We start from the raw sequence: 21,058 nt of genomic DNA, 5'->3' as shown, positions 1-21,058 counted from the left end.
CTCTGCCCCTCCCCTCCTCTGCACTGCTCCTTCTGTATTCACTTGGCCAGCGTCACCATGGTGACAGACCTGTTGTTACATGGCGACGGACAGTTCTCTGCACAGCAGTGACACTGTACGATTTGAGACATCTAATCTTCTCTCTCTGTCTGTTTCTGTCTATGAGTTGAGGTTATTGTTGATTATGCTTCATAAAAATAGTGCAGTCTTGACCTTGAAGTGCCCAGAGCGTTATCTGTTGGGAAATAATACTAACAGATACTTAGCAGATTATAACTGGAGTAGTAGTACAGAGCAGCAGGCCTTTTGGTGTAAGAAGAAACTTTATGAGGGTCAGTGTTCACTGACTTGATTCATCTTTCAGAGTCAGTCATTAAGTCATATCAGGGCTGTTACTATGCCTCTACTTGTGTGTTAAGTGTTTTGTTGTTTGTGGATTTGCTATTATATCACACTGTGTTGTAATTAACTGTTTAAATGGAAATATTTTTACCTAATGACAAAGAGATATGTGTGTGATAGATAGTGGCCATCATAAGACTTCTCACCCTCAGAACATGTTCATGTATATATATACATATATATATGTGTATATATATGTATATGTATATATATATATATATATATATATATATATATATATATATATATATATATATATATATATACACATATATATACACATATATATACACATATATATGTGTGTGTATATATATATATATATATACATATATATATATCTATATATATATATATATATATATATATATATATATATATATATATATATATATATATATATATATATATATACATAATAAGACTGTTTTCAGTGACTATAATTCAAGACATGTACCTTTAAAGGTTAAAGATACAACATCACAGCCACAAGATATTACACTAGAGCACCAGCTTCTCAGACCGAAACAAATGTGTTGGAAACGGAATCTGAAGAGACACTGCTCATGGAATTAAAATCAAACTGTAAAATCAGGCAGGGCTGATCAAAAATGAATCACAATGCTGTTACTGCACAGCCTGATATGGCTTGAAATGTTCAAAAATCCATATTTTGGTGTAATCTTTAGCTGTAATATGAGAATGTTTCTTACCAGGCTGCCATATTAATAACGGATGCAGGGAGGACAGAGAGGGACTCACATACATCTCAAGTCTCTTGAAGCGTACCCACTTTAGCCTCATTTGCATCTTTTCCTTGCATCCGAGTCCCTCCCCACAAGGATGCATGAAGTGACACAAAGAGACCAGGTGAAAAAAGAAAATGAGGACGTGTGTGTGTTTTTTTAGACGATGAGACGTCCTTCCCTCCAAAACATCACATGAAGTGACATCTGTTTCTGATGACCCCAACTGGATCAGCTTTCAGTGGGCTTTTAACAGCTGTAGAGACTTTTGATGAATTTGTGTCTGCACACATATGCACTGTGCTAATACTACTAATAGTTATCAGTGCAGAGCAGCAGTGTTTTCTCTCTGTAGCCTGTTACCTGTTAAACAAACACCTGCACATGAGTAGCATCCTGCATTCTGCAGTAACACTTACTAGCCACAACATTACAAGACCTAACTGGTGAAGTGAATAACATTGATAATCTCGTTACAATGCAGTGTTCCACGACTGCTCTGGAATGGCCTGAGCAACGTGACAAAGAGCCCAAGAGGGCCGTGTATGCTGGTAAAGGACTTCTGTGTAGGCTGCTCACACAAAGGCATCACTATGTGATCACTATGTGATGCCTTTGTGTAGCTGTGTTTTTAGAGGGAAGCTGGTTTGTAATGTGGTCTGAAACAAATTTACTTGTCAAGCAAAATGTCAGTGATGAGGCAGTGTTAACCCCCTTTTAAACTCCCTTTTAAATAGTAAAAAGGAAAAGAGTCCATATCTCTCCTGTTCTGACCTCTCTTCACTGGCTATCGGTGAAGTACAGGATTGATTTTAAGATTCTCTTATTTGTTTGTACTGCATGTACCCCTCAGGTCTGTTGACCAATTGCTGCTCTCCATTCCACACACACAGCTAAAAACCAAAGGTGATAGAGCATTTTCAGCTGTTGGCCCTAAACTGTGGAATAGTTTGCCACAGTTAACAGTTAAATCACCCCCTCCATTGATACATTCAAAACCCACTTACTGCTGTTTGTGTTATGTTTTGATCTATTCCTGTGTTTTACTTAAATTCTTGTGTTTTAATTTGGTAATTTCTGTGTTTTATGTAATCTCCTTATAAAGCACTTGGTCAGCTCTTCTTGTTTTTAAATGTGCTCTAGAAATAAACTTGACTTGACTTAGGCTGGAAAGACTGTACACAGTTAGATCAACACACACACACACACACACGCACACACACGCACACACACACACACACACACACACTCAGCTCAGAGATAGTTGCTAGAAAGCATCAAAACGTGGTCTTTCACAAGAGTTTGATTTTGGAAACAGCGAACACGCTTGTGACACAGAGCTTAAAATGTAATCTGCTTGTCCTTGTCAGAGCTGGCATAGATAGCTTTGATTGACCCCACCACCACCAGTTGTAAATCAGTTGTGTGGTTGACAATTGGAGCAATAGTCCACCAAATGGAACATGGACACTCTTATCACTTGATGACTCAGAATCTTTGAATCAGTTATAAAATGTTGCACAACTGGCAATATATCAATATACTCTCTTTAAATCCACTGTGTCCATGCTGACTAAGCATGCTGGAGGTCAGCTAGAGGTTGAGTAAAGTGGGTTTTCAAAGACAAATACCAAATTTCTCACTTTGAGACACTTTTTACTGTCTTAAAGTTTACCAAAGTTTGAGCTTGCCTTGACTGTCAGTACAATTAAGTTGTACTGACAGTCAGCCATGGCAGCCAAACTCTGCAATCAACAGGTGTTTGTTTCCAACAGTGTGTTTCTGGGCAGACAGACTTTACTGTCTTGTATGTAAAATGTGACACACCACCATATGCATATGCAAGTGAGAAAGTGAACTTACACACTACAACCACTTAGAAAAAGTAACATTTCCATATGTTGGCAACTGGTGATTACAGAAGATTTTTTTTTTATGACGACAACAATGATGATGATGATAATGATGTGTATCCAACAGGGAAAGTCTTACCCATTCAAAGGCTCCTTCCCTCCCATGTGGAACCCCTTTGTCCTGCTGGACTTCAACAACCTGTGGAGGACAATGGACGACATGGGCAAGGAGGTAAAGCAAGAATCACCATGTTGTTTGCTTTTACTCTACACTCTTTGTATCTCATCTTTGCCAAATGTTAGTTTCTTGCTCATCTTCCTGTATTTCAGATTCCCAGAGAGGCTCCCTGGAAAGCTCCCCATGCTGAGGAGTGGGACAAGATGTCCATGAGGGAGCTCTTTGAAAAAATCTGCTGGACCAGGTAGCAGAGAAAAGAGGATAGTATATTACTTTTCCTCTTTAACAAGATTAAGAACAATTGTGCATGTTTTTCTTATGTCTCCTCAAGCTTGGGTTGGTAAGATGGTAGAAACCAGCAAGAGCAAGCTAAATTTTTAAAATGCCCAACTGAAAAAAAAAATCCCATCATCCCTTCAGGCCTCCCTCCAGAGCCACTCCTCTGAAACATATGAACGTGCACCACCTGACTACAGCGACACTGACTGTCCTGTTTCTCTCACACAGCTGGGAGATGTCTTACCGGCTAGTTTGTTACATTTAAAGAGCTCTCTTAGTCTTTTTAGTCTGATAAATACATAAATAAACAACTCCACATTCGTATAAACTCATACAAAATAGCCGTCATAAGTATACCTCAGTCTGAAAAGGCTAGCCTTAGCAACAGTTAGCTTACTCATTACTGTTGTAGATGTATGCTTTGTGCTAACTGGATTAGCTTCTGAATGAGTCTGTTGCTGCCGCAGCCACTCTGTTCTTTGGCTCAGGGGCTGTGTGCTATGAGCTCAGCACATAGTTGTCATCGCTAACTGTATCCAATTACCTCACGTCTCACTCACATGTAAGGAAACACATTATCATAATGAACGTAAACAACGAACATGGCTATTGTCACTCACTGCCATAATGCTAGCATGTTAATATTGGCAAATTCTGGCTGCACTTTCTCTGCCATTCTTGTGACACGAACTCCCTAATATGGAACATTCCAGTCATATGCAAAGGGCAGAGTGTGTGCAGGCAGGCAGGTATACAACTAGAGAGGACTCCCTAAAAACTGGATGGGTGTGGTTTTGCAGGGACATAACAGTGCACACTTCAGCGTGCTGTGTCTCAGCCTGTGCTCTAAGTGCACGTTGTTTTTCAATAATTTGTGTATCTGTCTGTGGGAGAAGTTGGCTGAGTGGGTGATGCATATTACTTTTGTGGGTCAAAAGTTGTGGGTGACTAGAGTAGTTGTCGCCAGTACATTTAGATTTTTGTTTTATGGCTTTTTACTAGACTTAGTGTATTTATTACTTTAAGGTATTTAAAAGAACATTTCCACTCTTCAGTCACAGTTTGGTCAGATTTAGGCAACAAGACTACTTGGTTAGGGTTAGATCATGGTCCGGATTAAATAAATAAATCAGCAGTCACTTTTGGTTTCACACAGTACAGGAACAGCTATGAATAAGTCCCATAGGTACACAGACAGGTAGCCTGTGTAATCTTTTCATATGGGCAGAATGAGCAATTGATTTATTGATTGCTGCCCAGATGTTGAGATTTTCTACAAATATAACAAAAAAGGCTTATCTGAATAACTCACCAACCCTAGCTTTAACTCAGCCCAATCATGTATTTCTTTTGAAGTGATTTATTTTTTTTTGCCATTTTCACCTTTATTAGAGAGATGACAGTGAGGATGCAGTCAAATAAAGAGGGGAGAGAGAGGTGTATGACATACATTATGTTTTATAATATCCATCTTAACCATTTGGCCACTAGGGCACCTCTTAGCTCAATGATTTGATGTCAGTGAAATCAGTTGGAGCTTAAACATAAGGAAATACACTATATCCAGTACTGAGAGTTAAATACTTACATGAAATGCCACCATGACTCTGGGACCATGTGAACATCAAGTGGAACAGTGAAATGAATTATAGTAAATTATAGTGTGTCGTTCACTTAGACCAGCCACCCATCTCTGGAGAAATATATGAATTTCCCTACTGCTGATTCAAGTTGTTATTCCAGTAATATAACACATAACACATGCATTCCTGAATGATCCCTTTGAAAGCAAAGCCCCACACACTGTAAAGATAACTTATAAAGATACATTTATTTGCAATGTTTTTGTACTGGACCGCCATAAGGTGAACTGATGAAGGTCACTTTAACATAGTGGAACATTGTAAATGAAGAGGGTCTCCAAACTTGTTAAAAATAAGGGTTAATGAATGAAAACCTGTGTAGGATCTATAGTTACAGATACACATAGTACATTAACACAAACAAAACTGTGTCATGTGGTTTTTAGGTATTGAGTCCTAACTGTTTGTTTAATCCCTCTCCCTTACTTCAAGCACTGTCCGTCGGTTCGCCACGCTGTTTGTCAACGTGAACGTGACCTCTGAGCCCCATGAGGTGTCGGCTCTGTGGTTCCTCTGGTATGTGAAGCAGTGCGGAGGAACCATGAGGATCTTCTCCACCACTAATGGAGGACAGGTAGGTGAACTTGAATGTTTGTGTATGCAGTATCAGTATTTCTAGCAGCCAGTGTTGGAGTTGTTACTCAAAAAAAGTAATGTATTACATATTACTTGTCATCTTTTTTAAAATGTAATGTGTTATTTCACTTTTTTGTCCCTTATTTATTACACAACCTGTTACATTACATTAGTGTTAACGTTGTCTGAGATGCATTGTCATGTAGTTGCCAGTTAAGAACAAAAAGTTAAACCTTACATATGCCCATACATCAGTCCTAACCTATTTTGTAGGACCTACACAAGATCTTTCTTTTATGCTCTTCAGATGGCATATGGACTGCACGTAACAGGCTAGACACAGTCAAACGAACTCGCCGAGTTGATCGCTCACAAACCATGGGACAAGTCCAGCTGATTTGACATGTTTATCACAAAGTGGTTATACCCCATGAGGAGGAATCTCTCAAACTGTCTGTTCCTCCTCGTAGTCAAAGGCTGCCCAGGCTAAAGAGCCTCTCCAGGGCTGCACTAGACAGCATTGCTGTACTGAGTTTTTACTGATACCAGGAGAGGTCAGGAGATGTGAGCGTGCATGTAAAGGAACGCTCGCTGTCCACCCATTACACAGTTAATTCATCAACTTATGCCACCCAGGTTACAACATGACATTTCGAATTAATAACTACAATGTGATTACTAAATTTAGGAACAATAACACCTCACATTCCTGTAATCACATCACAAATGTAATGTGATTACAGTAATATGTTACTTTGTAACACGTTACCTCCAACACTGCTGCCTGAACATGTGGGCTTTCTCGTTTATTTAAGGAGGCAAAGTCCAATCTAGATCAGAGATTAATGAGAGATATAGTTTTTGAAAAAATCACAACAAATCAACAAAACGAGAATGGCACTCACTACAGTGCATACCCCCGCCAATCAAGCCTTATCCAATCAAACTTGATAGCCCTGTATCACTCTAAATTTGAAACCACCCATAACTGCTTAATCATAATTGTACTCTCTCATTGATACCAGTCATCTAAATGCACATGTTTTTTTTAAATCCTGATCCATGCATTATTCCCTGAGAAATCAATGAAAATGTTGAAAACTACCGTGAAAAATGCCCTATTACCTGGATCCACACCAAAGGTTGATGTGGTCTATTCTGGGCCAAGACCCATCCTTCATCCAAGTTCATTAAAAAGCCTGTTCAGCAGTTTTTGTGTAACCCTGCTGACAGACCAACCAACCAACCAACAAACCAACAAACGAACATAAAAAAAATAGAACTAGGTGGAGGTAATAATTATTCTTAATTGATACCCATTAAAATTGGAATACAAACAGAATACCCCAGTATCACCTACCAGCTTTCTGCAAAAAGCAACCTGAGGGACTGAGGCCAGTGCAGATGAGGCTTGCCAAGAAGATGTGTGAACTTAAGCTCGCTGTAGCCAGCAGAGAGGCATTCACTCATGCAAAACACGAGGCTGAGCATCAGTAAGAGATCCCTCACTCTCCTCTTTCAGCCCTACTACGTTTACCTTAGTCTGCTGCTGATGAGAGTAGCATAATTATGAGCCTGACAAAAGCTGTTTTCTTGGAGTGCTGGGGGAAAACATTCTGCCTCAGTACTCCCCAAAGCCAAGTGGCCCTGTTGCCATAGCCACTGAGGAATGGGATTGTGTTTAGGTAAACAGACAATGTTGTAACCAGCTCTGTTGTCATCTTCCAATAAGCTGGACCTTCCGATTTAAAACATGCACACTTGTAACGGGTGCATGCATGGGTATGTGTACAATATATACACCTCAACAGTCATTTGAGCTGATATTTTGTTTAAAGGAGAGGGTTATGTAAGCTGTGAAGTATTATACATGGAGGCACATGTGGTATTTCTTACTTTTTGTGGAATTTCCACAGAAACTGAAAAATGTTTTTGTCTTTCACTAAACAAGACAAACACAGACTCACCCCATTTCACCGCCACGAATGATTTAGGTTCAGCTCAGCATTTTGTGGCAACTGGCAGGCAAATTCATCCAAATGCCACAGTGGAATACACACAGTGTATTTGTGAACAGGAAGAATGGAGAGACATCGACACTAACCATATGGAAGAGGTCACTGTTGATTTAAGTTTGTGTATCAGAGCTTTGGCAGCACTTATTGCCTCTCCACCCCCACAATATTCTCCATTATTCAGCAGTTGCTGGCCTGAGCTTTACAAACACAGTCTCCCTTTGGTTTAAGATGTAGAACATTCTTAGTGAAGGAAAGAGAGTGGACTGAGGATAACTGGTATGTAACACCAGGAGAAATCAACAGATTTTATCGGTCTGTCTCCTAGTTTTATTACCCTGGCAGAGTAGTAGTCTGTTTTGCAGGGGGATATTTAAAAAGCTGGTCAAGACCAGTGTAGTCTTTCTGCATCTGTGCTCTGTGTTTGTGGTGGTGGTGGTGGTGGTGACTGACCCCTGATTTCTCCATCCTCCTTTGCAGGAGAGGAAGTTTGTAGGCGGCTCCGGTCAGATCAGTGAGTGCATGGCCAGGGAGCTGGGAGACCTAGTGAAGCTGCAGTCTCCAGTCTACAGGATCGACCAGAGTGGAGACATGGTGGTGGTGGAGACAGTGGACAAACAGACCTACTCAGTAAGCATATCAGATTATTAAGCCATACTGTGGTGGAAAGAAACTAAGTACAATTACTCAAGTATTGTATTTACGTAAGCATGGTTTTGAAGTTCTTTTACCTAACTTACAATTATTTTCGTTTAATGTTACTTTATACTTCTACTCCACAAAATGCCAGAGGTAAATATTATTCTTTCTACTCCACTACATTTATCTGACAGCTGTAGTTAGTTCCTGCACATTGTTAAAGATTAAACCAGTGATTGCTAACATCTCTGTTTGGGAAGAAAAAAAAGAATGGATTTGGGCCTCTAGTTGCATTTCTCAAATGTATAAGTTGTTAGTAGTTCCACCAAAGTGAGATTTTCCCTCTAAACTTATTAGATTTAGTTTATTTGTTTATTTGTTGTAACAGTTTGAGCCCCAAATATGTCAAATTACACAATAAATCACAAAGACAGCTTTTACTTAGAGAAAACTAAAAAAGAAATGAGAGAAATAGTGGTGCTAAACGTAGTTATTCCTTTTTCCTCGCACATGCATCGTCTCACAGCTCAGACCCTTTTGAGGGGTCCGACCACTGAACTTAACTACCAAACTGTATGTAATGTACTGAAAACATAAACCCTACATGGATGCATTAGTATTAACTATTCACCCATCTTATAAATAATAATAATGTACAGTAACAAGAGTATTTTTACTTCTGACATTTTTCCTGATACTCAAATAATAATAATACAATTCCTGACAAAACTTATTGTTGAAGGAAGGACTTTTACTTATAATGGAGTATTTTTACATTGCTGTATTGGTACTTTAACTGGTGCAAATAATCTGAGTACTTCTTCCAGCACTACAGCCATATTTGTCACTACACATATTTTTTTATCATTGTTACATTTTTGGAATTATTTATAAACAGAAATAAAAAAAATTCATACATGTAATTGTAGACTGCATAATGTGACATGTAGTTGTATTACAAGATGTCCTTAGAGATGAGAAATAGATGTTTAACAACTAACTCCTTCACAAACACAGCCTGAATCATAAATTGCAGCTTGCACTATTGTTCTTTACTGCCATCTACTGGTTTCTTGGCGAGCTGCTGCATGTGCGATGAGATGCAGCTCACACTGTCCTGTCTTATTTGTGTTTGCTTTTTATGTGTGCCTTTGTCTTAGGCCAAGTATGTGATTGTGGCCACCCCGCCTGGTCTGAATCTGAAGATGCATTTTAACCCTGAGCTTCCACCACTGAGGAACCAGCTGATCCACCGCGTCCCCATGGGCTCTGTCATCAAGTGCATGGTCTACTACAAAGAGAACTTCTGGAGGAAAAAGGGTACAAAGGAAGGGGAGAGAGAAAGAGAGAGGGAATGTTGTTGTTTATGTCTTATTTTACCTGTACACTATTTTCATTTACAATAGTGATCATGGTGTGTGTCACCAGGTTACTGTGGCAGTATGGTAATTGAGGAGGAGGGCGCTCCCATCGGCCTGACACTGGATGACACCAAGCCTGATGGGACTGTACCTGCCATTATGGGGTGAATGCAGCGCTCTGCAAAATTTGATAAAGATAGATAACAGAGATTTTGATAGAAAATTGAGATAATATGATTACTCAAAGTGATGACTGTTTTCTGATTTGTACACATGCACATTACACCCATGTATGATTATCTAATTTTAAAACCAAGAGAATCATCAACAAGTCCCAAGAAAAGATCAAAACCAACACTGTGTTTGTCCATCTCATACTGTTTTCTGATTTTCCTTCGTAATATCAGTGGCTCTCAGCCCTAAAGACCATTGGCTCCTACTGAAGACACATCTTTAAAAATGACTAAAAAACATATAGTTTCACTACTAAATAAGGCTCAGTAATTTCCTAAAATAGCACAACAAAAAATGCGACTGAAACAGGATGAAATAGTGCGTTTGTTGCAGATTATTTTCAATGGTGGATTTGGCATGGGGCTCGCTGAACTCCCTGGTGGCTGTAGCCAAAAATGTATGTAGGGATTGAATATTATCTATATTTTTTATGATAATACAGAACTAGTAATTTATTATAATGCCTTGTTCTATAATAAGAACGGGTAAATTAATTATGTGACTGTGACAGAGGAAAATCCCCAGAGGAAAGAAAGATTAAACTTTTAGCTTCTGAAATAAATAATTTTTAGACAGCTCTGATGGAGCTCAGGATTTATCAGGAGGATGGCTGCTTTACTCCATTTACTATTTCACTGTATAAATCTGGAATGTGTGTGTGAACTTTAGATGTACAAAAGAACACTAAGAACATTAATTAACATTAGATCCTGACCAATTCTGTTACACAGTACGTTTTAGTAAGATCTGTTCATTGTTGGTTTGGGTTGTTTCATGGGATTTGATGTCAGTCAGGAAAATATAGAATCTGACTCTATTAAGGCTCTACTCATGATCAATTTTCTATCTAGTCGATAATATTTTTCTTTTCTCTCCTCCAGATTCATCCTTGCCCGCAAGTGCAGAAAGCTATCAGGACTGACCAAAGAGGAGAGGTAGAACTATGGTGTAGACGATACATTAGATCAATACACTCTCATGAGCTGCAAGATCAGTTTAATGTTGTCTCTCTGTGTTTAGGTTGAAGAGGATCTGTGAGATCTACTCCAGAGTGCTGGGCACAGAAGAGGCCCTGCATGTAAGTTTATACAGGCTAACACGTAGTCACACAGCTACAGTGGAACTGCATCACTAGTTAAACCATTCATGTGTCCACTTGTGTCTGTCAGCCGGTGCACTATGAGGAGAAGAACTGGTGTGAAGAAGAGTACTCTGGAGGCTGCTACACAGCCTATTTCCCCCCAGGAATCCTCACCCAGTATGGCAAGTAAGTCACTCATGTACACGTGTGTGCATGCACGCACACACACAAACACACATGCCATGCATGACAAAGCTGTATTTTCATTCAGTTTGAAATCAAAGCTGTTTCTGTCTTTAGAAGTTGACAGCTGAGGGGCTATAAGGTTTTCGCCCAACAATAATTTAGAATGTGAAAAGACAAAACCCACTGCAATTAAATAAATTGAGGGTTCAAAGTTTTTTAAATCTGCTGATCCATCGCACCTTTACTTGAAGGCTTAATTCACACAAAACAGTGTTATGCAGTAAGAAGCTGTCAATTCTTTGGAGCTGGTTTCAGTTGTTCAGTTCAGTTGTAATACCAGAGATTAATGGCAGTATATTTAATTACAGGCCACCTTTAAAGTTTATAAATCAGCTGTAACTCTCTCTTTTCCTTTCCCCAGGGTGCTAAGGGAGCCGGTTGGCAGGTTGTACTTTGCAGGTACAGAGACAGCCACGGAATGGAGTGGCTACATGGAGGGGGCAGTACAGGCTGGAGAGAGAGCAGCCAGAGAGGTCAGGGCACATACAACCTCAAAGCACTGCTCTTTCAGAAACCAGGAGATCCTCAGATACAATCATGGTCAAAAGTTTACATAGACTTGTAAAGAAAATGTATATCATGGCAGTCCATGGCAGTTCCAATGATTTCTACAGCTCTCATTTTTCTGCGATTGAATGAGCTGGACACATATTACTTTGTTACAAATAACAATCATGAAGTTTGGTTCAGTAATGAAATTATTATCAAATCTGCTGGGTCAAAAAATATATATAAATATATACCCTCAATCAAATAAGTTGTGAAAATGTTTTCTCCTGCTGCTGATGCCCTCCTGGTTGTCCTGGTCATGTCTTGTGTAGTGTATCCCCTGTCGTCAATCTGGCCAACGCTCCTGCTCTTCCTGCTGTTTGCAATTTTACTCCTTAGACAGCCTCCTCCAGGAATAACATTAAATATGGTGTCAGGAGATTTTGGGGGAGTTAGTGAGCTTATCATATTCACACTGCCAACTGAAATAGATGTCATCTTGAAGTAAAGGCTTAAAATCTTGATGTGAATGTACTGACTGAACAAATGATGTACTCTGTTGCAGGTCATGTGTGTACTGGGTAAAATCCACCAGAGTCAAATCTGGCAGACGGAACCTCAATGTTTGGTGAGGGAAATCTTTCTGGAAATGTTTTAACTAAATAAAAGTCAGAATAGAAATAAATTTAACGTAAACCCCCCTCTGCCTTCTGCCCCTCCAATAGGAGGTTCCAGCATTCCCGTTTGTCACCAACTTCTGGGAGAGAAACATGCCTTCAGTTGGTGGTCTCCTCAAGTTCATGGGAGTCTCCACCTTCCTGTCTGTTGCCACTGCAGCTGGCCTGTTGGCCTACAAGAAGGGCCTCCTTCCCCTTCCCAGGAGTTAAACTGCTCACACCAGTCATCTCACTCCTCTGTATCTTAAGGGGGCATGCCCCAATAGACACTGTACTGTTATCCTTCTAGTGCACTACTTTATGGCCCAGACTACAAAGTAGTAAATTATAGGGTATAGGATGTTTTTGAGAAACACCCTGCTGTAAGACAGACTGTTCAGCTCACACAAATCACTAATGCACCATCACTCTGTGCACTGTCTGTTCACAAAAGAAAGAGAGAGTGAAACAAATAGTGAAGCACTGATTAATAGTACATTGATACTTTTAGAGGAGTGAAGGAGAACTAACTTCAGTTTAAATCTAGAAAATCTAAACCTGAGATTCAGATTGTGAAACCAATGAAGGAAAAAGTACAGAATCAGTTCTTAAAAGGAAAAAATATATGTCACTGTTAATATTCCATAACATTGCCAATGACATTCACATTCTTAAACACATATGAGTTTAATAATCATGCTTTCTGTGTGTGTATGAGCTTTGTTTGTGTGCACGTGCACATGCTTTGGTGATCATGAATTTGTGAGTATGTGTTGGTCAGTTGTGTGCATAGTATGTGTGTGTTTATGTGTGTGTGAGTGTGTGTGTGTGGTGTCTAATTACCTCTGCTGATTTTAGGTGCTGATTTATTCTGGCCAAGCAGCTGTAGCTGTTTGATGAGATCCAGCAACATCAGAATAGAACAGAGTTGTGCCATTGCCCGTTATTACAGCTTTTACATTTTATTTTATTTACTAGTACACTAAATCCACAGATCTATTTTGAGTAAAAATGCTAACAATGACAGTGCCTAGCTGTTTTATTTAAGTATCAAGAGACAGAATAGTTCATTGTTGGTTTATACAGGATTTGGTGACAGTAAGAAAAATAAGTAAGAACATGCATGAGAGGCCCTATCCTGAAATTCAAACTTTTAATTCGGGGGAATTAACTGCAACTAAGCTGCTCTGTAAGGTTATCTTTTGGTAAATGTTATGGAATAATTCGAATGTATTTTCTTCAGACTAAGTAACACAATCTATTTGTTGTTGTATCATGATCAGAATTTTGACGTATATATTTTTACTTTTTTTCATTCATAGTTTAGATTATCACAAAGGGTAGTACTGTAGCTAACCAAGCAAGCCACATACTTTCTTTTTTTTTTTCCCAGGAAACCCAAAACTGATATGTGCATTATTATAGGAAGCCATTTGTCATCGATCATGGAAAGATATGGCCAGCCTGCAGTTTCTCTGTAAAGGCCTCCAACAGTAGAGTATTAGATTAAATTGACTTACATTATTGCACTTATCTGATGCTTTATTGTGTTAATTACTTCTAATGTATGATTTACTCAATCTAATGAATTTAAATCAAACAAGATGTCGTTTTTGTTTTGTAAGAAAAGTTTTGAAGGAATCGCCTCTTCTTAAAATAGATTCAAGAAAAACAGTTGAACGAACGAAGGATCAAGCTCAGAAAGATTATACAGACATTTGGAGAAACATCAAGTCATGGTTCACACTTTAAAACACAACTTGCAAGTAGATGTTAAGTGTGTTCCACACTTCAAGCACTTTGACAGCAATCCATGATGATTTACACTTTGACGATAGCAATCACTTGTCAGAGTAGAGGTCAGATTTGAAGAAATCCAAACAACACATGAGTGAATATGAAAGAGTTTCTCTGTTAGAACATCTCTTTTTAGGAGCATTGTACTGTGCATGCAGCTCGGTATGCTCATTGAGAGAATCATGCTGTTCTTGTCCCAAAGACTGGTATGTGTGTGTGAGTGTAGTTATCTGTTGTGCCTTAATGGAAGTCGTAGTGTTTTTGTCATTTCTCTTAAGTGCCTGTGTGACTCTGACACTCTCTGCCCTTATTCTGCTCCTCTCCCATCTGCACTGGAGGTGAGATGTCAGATGGACCAGGTCATTGGTTTAATGTGTCATCGGTAACCATCATTGTAAAGGGACCCACAAAACAACTGTGTCCCTCTTAGCATGTCCAAATCCTCTTTTATTTTTGACATTCCCTGTATTACCTGAGTTATGAACTCAGTACAAACTTGACTCAGGTAAAGCTGGGTGTATAAACACAGCATCAGCTGTGATTAATAGAGCTCAGATCGTTCGGTTGATCAAACTGCTTATCTCCAGTGAAGCCAAGTCTGTGTGTGTTTTATATTGTGATTGCAGCGCTTCACTGTGATCTGTCTCTCCTTGTTGTGGTGCCCTCGTGTCTCTAAATGCTTAACTCACCCTGTGTAAACTGACCTTTGACCCTCTAGCCCTTATTCCCTTAATCTACCCCTGTTTCACCCCAGCACATGCACTGGTTTTGTGCTCAACTAGGCCAACTCTACAAGTAATGATTGGACAATGAACAAACACAGCCAGTGCACTCTGTCCATCCTTCAAAACCACAGTACTAGCACCATCAGCAGACATAATGTATAATATGGTAATAAATTATCTGATCCTTCTTTATTGTTTTCTGGAGACCTTTTACTGCTTCTCCATCCCTCTTGTCCTTCTGTGCATTTGAGCCTCCTTTATTATTCCTGTGACCATTATTATACCAATTAGTATACCAGTTAATTGATGTATTTGATCCCTTAAACAAAGCTGGTGATATTTGAAAGAAAAAAATGTGAAATAAATCTTTTACTCGTCTTCAACTGTTCTTGTGTTTTTATTTTGTGTATTTCAGGGTTAGGGGATGCAGCTACATGTGTTCTGTTCACTTAAAGCAGTGGTTCCTATCTAGGGGTAATTGTACCTCAGGTGGCACTGCAGCAGTTGCCAGGATTTTTAAAAAAGATTTCGGAGTAGTTAAGCTTATTACAAAGTTGAAAATCATGATGAGACAGAAACAAATACATTATACTGTATCTACAAATTTGTATCTAGGAGGAAAATACATAACTTGTGAGGCTGCTCTTTAGTATGTTTATTGTTAAAAAGACAAGAAGCTTTCCAGGAAAGATCTGCTGAATGCATACAAAACTCCCTCCACTAACTTCAGTCAGTTGCAATGCCTTCACACTACTTGTGACTGAGAGTACATGAAAACAATTAATCGATCAGAAGAGTTGAAACAGAACGTTTAACGTAAGACTTCACTAATCACGTGGTACATAATGATAGATCAAGCGGATACCCAGCAAAAACCAACTCAAATGCAACAAAGAAAAATCAATCATATCCAGAATTAAGACTCAGCTGGGAATATCAACCAGGACCCCCAAACCATTAAAAATAGAAGGAAGAAAAAAAAACTCAGCAAAAATAGATACATCTTTGGCCAAAATCCCACTACCTACACTCAGCAAACACCAGGCTGACACCTTAGACATCCCACTAACATCAATGGAATATAGTAGATAACATTAAAAGATCAAAATCCATCCCACAACATATGAATACAGTACTCACCTCAGTACTACTTAAGACAAATAAACACCTAAGCTAACATGCCCTATCATTATTCAACATAGATATCAAAATCATCAGTAAAGTATAAGCAACTCAAATCAAAACAATAATTTCAATCTCATTCATCTGGATTAAGTATAATTTATTAGAGGCAGACATTCTTTGAATAATAAGCACCGCTTTTTCAATCCCTCCAGAATTTATTCCTCCAGAACAAAACTAATAAAGCTGTCATTAAAATAGCAGCATCACCGGCTTCACAACAAAAAAACATAGCACACAAAATCAGCCTCCACACAAATGGATTATTTTTATTCCCACAAAACCCACACAAATCACTCAATGAAGTTATCAAAGTCATCAATGCCTACTCTGACCTTTCTGACAACTTAATAAACTGGAATAATAAATCAACCATTTTACCTCTGTATAATTAAAATATTACACCTCAACATCCCCCGTCTCCATTACCACAGACAATATCACTTATCTAGGCATAAAAATATCTCCAAGACTGTCCAAATTATTCCATCTCAACTTCATCCCATTATTAAAAATAATAGAAGATGAATTAAACTGCTGGATGACATTACCACTATCCATTATGGGCCAAATTTCTACTGTAAAGATGATGATATTACCAAAAACAAAATTCTAATGAAAAAATAAATAAATAAAATGAACCCACTATTTTACAAAAATCTAAAACACAAGGGAGAAGCACCTCACCTGCAGAACTATTACTTAGCTAACCAACTAGATCACCAAAAGCATTCACAATACCGACCACGATCACGGCTAGACATAGAACAAACCGAATGGAAAGAAATAACAATCAAGGACCTACCATACCTTAGTAACACTATTTAAAAAACACAACTGCTTTAAACACATGAGCACATGAACAAAGCAAATGCCAAAACCCTGTCAGCCTGGGGGAAAATTAATCATTTCTTACTTTCACAAATTCACTTACAGTGGTGTGAAAAAGTTTAGGCACCCCTCTGAGGCTGCATAATAATTGACTTTGTCTTCACAGAAAATGATCACAGTGGCATGCCATTCATCTTCTAATAAAAGCTGAGTACTGGGGTATTTTCCAGACAAAGATTTTTAGTGTTAAGTAAGTTAATTAAGTTGTATGAAATTAAATCAGATGTGAAAAATAGGCTGTGCAAAAAATGTGATCCTTGTCATTTTGTTGATTTGAATACCTGTAACTACTTAGCACCGATTAATTGGAACACAAAATTGGTTTGGTGAGCCCATTAACCCTTGAACTTCATAGACAGGTGCATCCAATCATGAGAAAAGGTATTTAAGGTGGCCAATTGCAAGTTGTTCTTCTCTTTGACTCTCCTCTGAAGAGTGGCAACATAGCGGCCTCAAAACAACTCTCAAATGACCTGAAAACAAAGATTTTTTTAACATTATGGTTTAGGGGAAGGCTACAAAAAGCTATCTCAGAGATTTCAGCTGTCAGTTTCCACTGTGAGGAACATGGTGAGGAAATGGAAGACCACAGGCACAGTTCTTGTTAAGGCCAGAAGTGGCAGGCCAAGAAAAATATCAGAGAGGCAAAGGCGAAGGATGGTGAGAACGGTCAAAGACAACCCACAGACCACCTCCAAAGACCTACAACATCAGCTTGCTGCAGATGGTGTCACTGTGCATTGTTCAACAATTCAGCGCACTTTGCACAAGGAGAAGCTGTACGGGAGAGTGATGCGGAAGAAGCCTTTTCTGCACACACGCCACAAACAGAGTCGCACATTTGGGAAAGCCAGCTTCATTTTGGAATAAGGTGCTGTGGACTGATGAAACAAAGATTGAGTTATTTATCTCAACAAGGGGCGTTATGCATGGCGGCGAAAGAATACAGCATTCCAAGAAAAACACTTGCTACCCACAGTAAAATTTGGTGGAGGTTCCATCATGCTGTGGGGCTGTGTGGCCAGTGCCGGTACTGGGAATCTTGTTAAAGTTGAGGGTCGCATGGATTCCACTCAATATCAGCAGATTCTTGAGAATAATGTTCAAGAATCAGTCACAAAGTTGAAGTTACACCGGGGCTGGATATTTCAACAAGACAATGACCCAAAACACTGCTCAAAATCTACTCAGGCATTCATGCAGAGGAACAAGTACAATGTTCTGGAATGGCCATCCCAGTCCCCAGACCCCAATATCATTGAAAATCTGTGGGATGATTTGAAGCGGGCTGTCCATGCTTGGCAACCATCAAACCTAACTGAACTGGAGATGTTTTGTAAGGAGGAATGGTCCAAAATACCTTCATCCAGAATCCAGACACTCATTAGAGGCTATAGGAAGCGTCTAGAGGCTGTTATTTTTGCAAAAGGAGGCTCTACTAAATATTGATGTGATTTTTCTGTTGGGGTGCCCAAATTTATGCACCCGTCTAATTTTGTTTTGATGCATATTGCACATTTTCTGTTAATCCAATAAACCTCATTTCACTACTGAAATATTACTGTGTCCATCGGTTATTTGATAGATCAAAATGAAATTGCTGATCCAAACACCCAATAATTAATAAATGAAAATAATGGAAATTGTCAGGGGTGCCCAAACTTTTTCATGCAACTGTAGCTTACATACACTTGTTTGGCACTTGAACTTGTTTCTTGCATCAAATTGAAGGAGACAGAAAAATATCTTAACATCAGCACCAGTAATGATATCTGGATCCTTATATGCAAAAATATCTTGATCATGTTCATGAACATACAAATTCATTCACAGAATAAATATTACACAACACAAGATGCACACAATGGGACTGACAGAATCAGACATATGTACTCACTCTACTATCAACACAACTGACCACCACTTCCATGCATTCTGGCTCTGCCTTCCTGTATAACACTCCTTGAACGTAATAACTATTAAACTATCACTGTTCTTCAGAAGCAATATTCCACTTGCCCCGTCACTGTGCATACTAGGAGACCTGATCCCACTCGACACATTACATAAACAGATCACACCATCTCTGCTAATAGTCCTAACTATTGCCAAGAAAACTATTCTGCTCAACTGGAAGACAGAAAGCAACTTAGCATCTTACAGTGGTTAAATCTCTTAACAGAACACATAAGAACAAACAAAAAAAACAACAAAAAAAAAACTGTTGCAACAATTTAACAAAAAGTACTCCAGAGTTCTCAAATCTCTTAATCTCTTGAGTTCCTGGTGAGCTACGGCCACAACAAACTTAAACAACATTCATATACATTTATAAACACAAATGGGATTATAGACTCACTACTGCAAATGCATATATACACTCTTTAGAGGTGGACATAAAAGAGACAAGACACTGACACAAACACACACAGCTCTATTATCATATTATATATACAACTATATTTTATTATCTTTTATTATCTTTGTAACACAAACATTGTCATCAGTGGATTTGAATGTTCTCCTTCTCCTTAGAAGAAGCCTGACCTCAGGATGCTGAAGGTTTGTCTCTCTGAAGCTGGGTTTAAGAGCTCTCTCCAAACAACTGATGACACAAGAGATAGATGGACTGTCTCTTTGAGCTTTATACCAGTCATATTTTGTCATTGATGGTAAGATGTCTTCACTGAAAACATCATCTACTACTGATGGACTGACTACAAGAGATTATGCAAGAACAGTCTGTTCTGGGTCAGGGGGTGATCACCTTTGAATGTCAAAAGATGGCGCTGACACAAGGCTGAGACACTTCACAACCCATTTCATCTCCAGTGCTTATAAGTCATCTCTTCATGTCATCAATTCTCTCCCTCTCTTTGATAAAGGCTTCATCCTCATGAGGAGGGGCTTGAGGTCACTGTGCCAACCCATCTGCATCACGATTGGCATGCCCTGCTCGATACTTGATGAACTGGTAAGTGGAGAGAGCAGCCAGCCAACGATGTCCAGCAGCGTCCAGCTTGGCAGATGTCACCACGTACGTGAGGGGGTTGTTATCAGTGAGTACAGTAAAGCTAGTGCCATAGAGGTAGTCATTAAACTTCTCACAAACAGCCCACTTCAGGGCCAAAAACTCGAGCCTGTGGGTGGGATAGTTTCTTTCGCTTTTGGAAAGACCTCGGCTGGCATAAGCGATAACTCTGAGCTTTCCCTCCTGCTCTTGGTAGAGTGCAGCTCCCAAGCCCTCGCAACATGCATCAGTGTGTAGGATGTATGGTTGTTGTGGGTCGGCAAAGGCAAGGATTGGTGCAGATGTAAGCTTTCTGATAAGACTCTTGAATGCCTTATCACATTCCTGAGTCCACTCTTCTCCAAAAGGCATGTTGGAGTTTAGAGGGGGTTTGAAATGTTCTCTCTTGCACATCCGACCCTTTTTTGGGTGGATAGTAGCCTGCTGTCAGGCTGTTAAGTGGTTTGGCTATCTGGGAATATCCCTCGACGAACTGTCGATAGTATCCAGCGAAGCCTAGAAAGTATTTCAACTCCTTCCTGTTTGAAGGGCGTGGCCAATCTCTCAATGCAGATATTTTTTCATGATCAGTGTGGACTCCTTGAACATCAACCACATGACCAACGTACTTAACTGAAGTCTTAAAGAAATGACACATGTCTGGGGAAAGCTTTAGGCCATAGTCCTTAAGGTGGTTCAGCACTTTCATGAGCCTCACCTCATGTTCCTCTAATGTGTCTGAAAACACGATTAAGTCATCGAGAAACACGAGTACCTCATTCAGGTGCAGGTCACCAACACACCTCTCCATGAGGCGCTGGAAGGTGCTTGGAGTGTTTGTGACACCCTGTGGCATGCGACTGAATTCAAAGAAACCTAAGGGGCATACAAAAGCAGTTTTAGGCTTGTCTTCTTCAGCACTGCTGAGGGCTGTGAAGGTCTCTTCAATGTTGGGCAGAGCGTATGCATCTCTGATGGTCCTTGCGTTTAACTTCCTGTAGTCTATGCATAGTCGGATTGAGCCATTCTTTTTCCACACTAAGACAATCAGTGAT

General features: G+C 39.3%; 1 protein-coding gene across 1 annotated transcript in view; it reads left to right on the top strand.

Annotated features, from left to right (window-relative positions):
• The window catches only part of mao (monoamine oxidase), a 42,931-nt gene extending 27,628 nt beyond the window's left edge, over positions 1–15,303 (top strand). Inside the window, exons 4-15 of the mRNA XM_073474276.1 lie at positions 3,129–3,233; positions 3,332–3,423; positions 5,534–5,675; positions 8,173–8,322; positions 9,492–9,651; positions 9,760–9,856; positions 10,808–10,861; positions 10,947–11,004; positions 11,096–11,193; positions 11,615–11,726; positions 12,308–12,370; positions 12,468–15,303. Coding sequence (XP_073330377.1) covers positions 3,129–3,233; positions 3,332–3,423; positions 5,534–5,675; positions 8,173–8,322; positions 9,492–9,651; positions 9,760–9,856; positions 10,808–10,861; positions 10,947–11,004; positions 11,096–11,193; positions 11,615–11,726; positions 12,308–12,370; positions 12,468–12,629 — 1,293 coding nt within the window. The 3' untranslated portion in view covers positions 12,630–15,303. The remainder of the gene's footprint in view (positions 1–3,128; positions 3,234–3,331; positions 3,424–5,533; positions 5,676–8,172; positions 8,323–9,491; positions 9,652–9,759; positions 9,857–10,807; positions 10,862–10,946; positions 11,005–11,095; positions 11,194–11,614; positions 11,727–12,307; positions 12,371–12,467) is intronic.
• The last annotated feature ends 5,755 nt before the right edge of the window (positions 15,304–21,058 follow it).

Source organism: Pagrus major, chromosome 9, assembly GCF_040436345.1.
Source record: "Pagrus major chromosome 9, Pma_NU_1.0".
NCBI classification, from domain to species: Eukaryota; Metazoa; Chordata; class Actinopteri; order Spariformes; family Sparidae; genus Pagrus; species Pagrus major.
The sequence above is the reverse complement of the archived record's forward strand: the minus strand, read 5'-3'. Positions and strand labels throughout refer to the sequence as shown.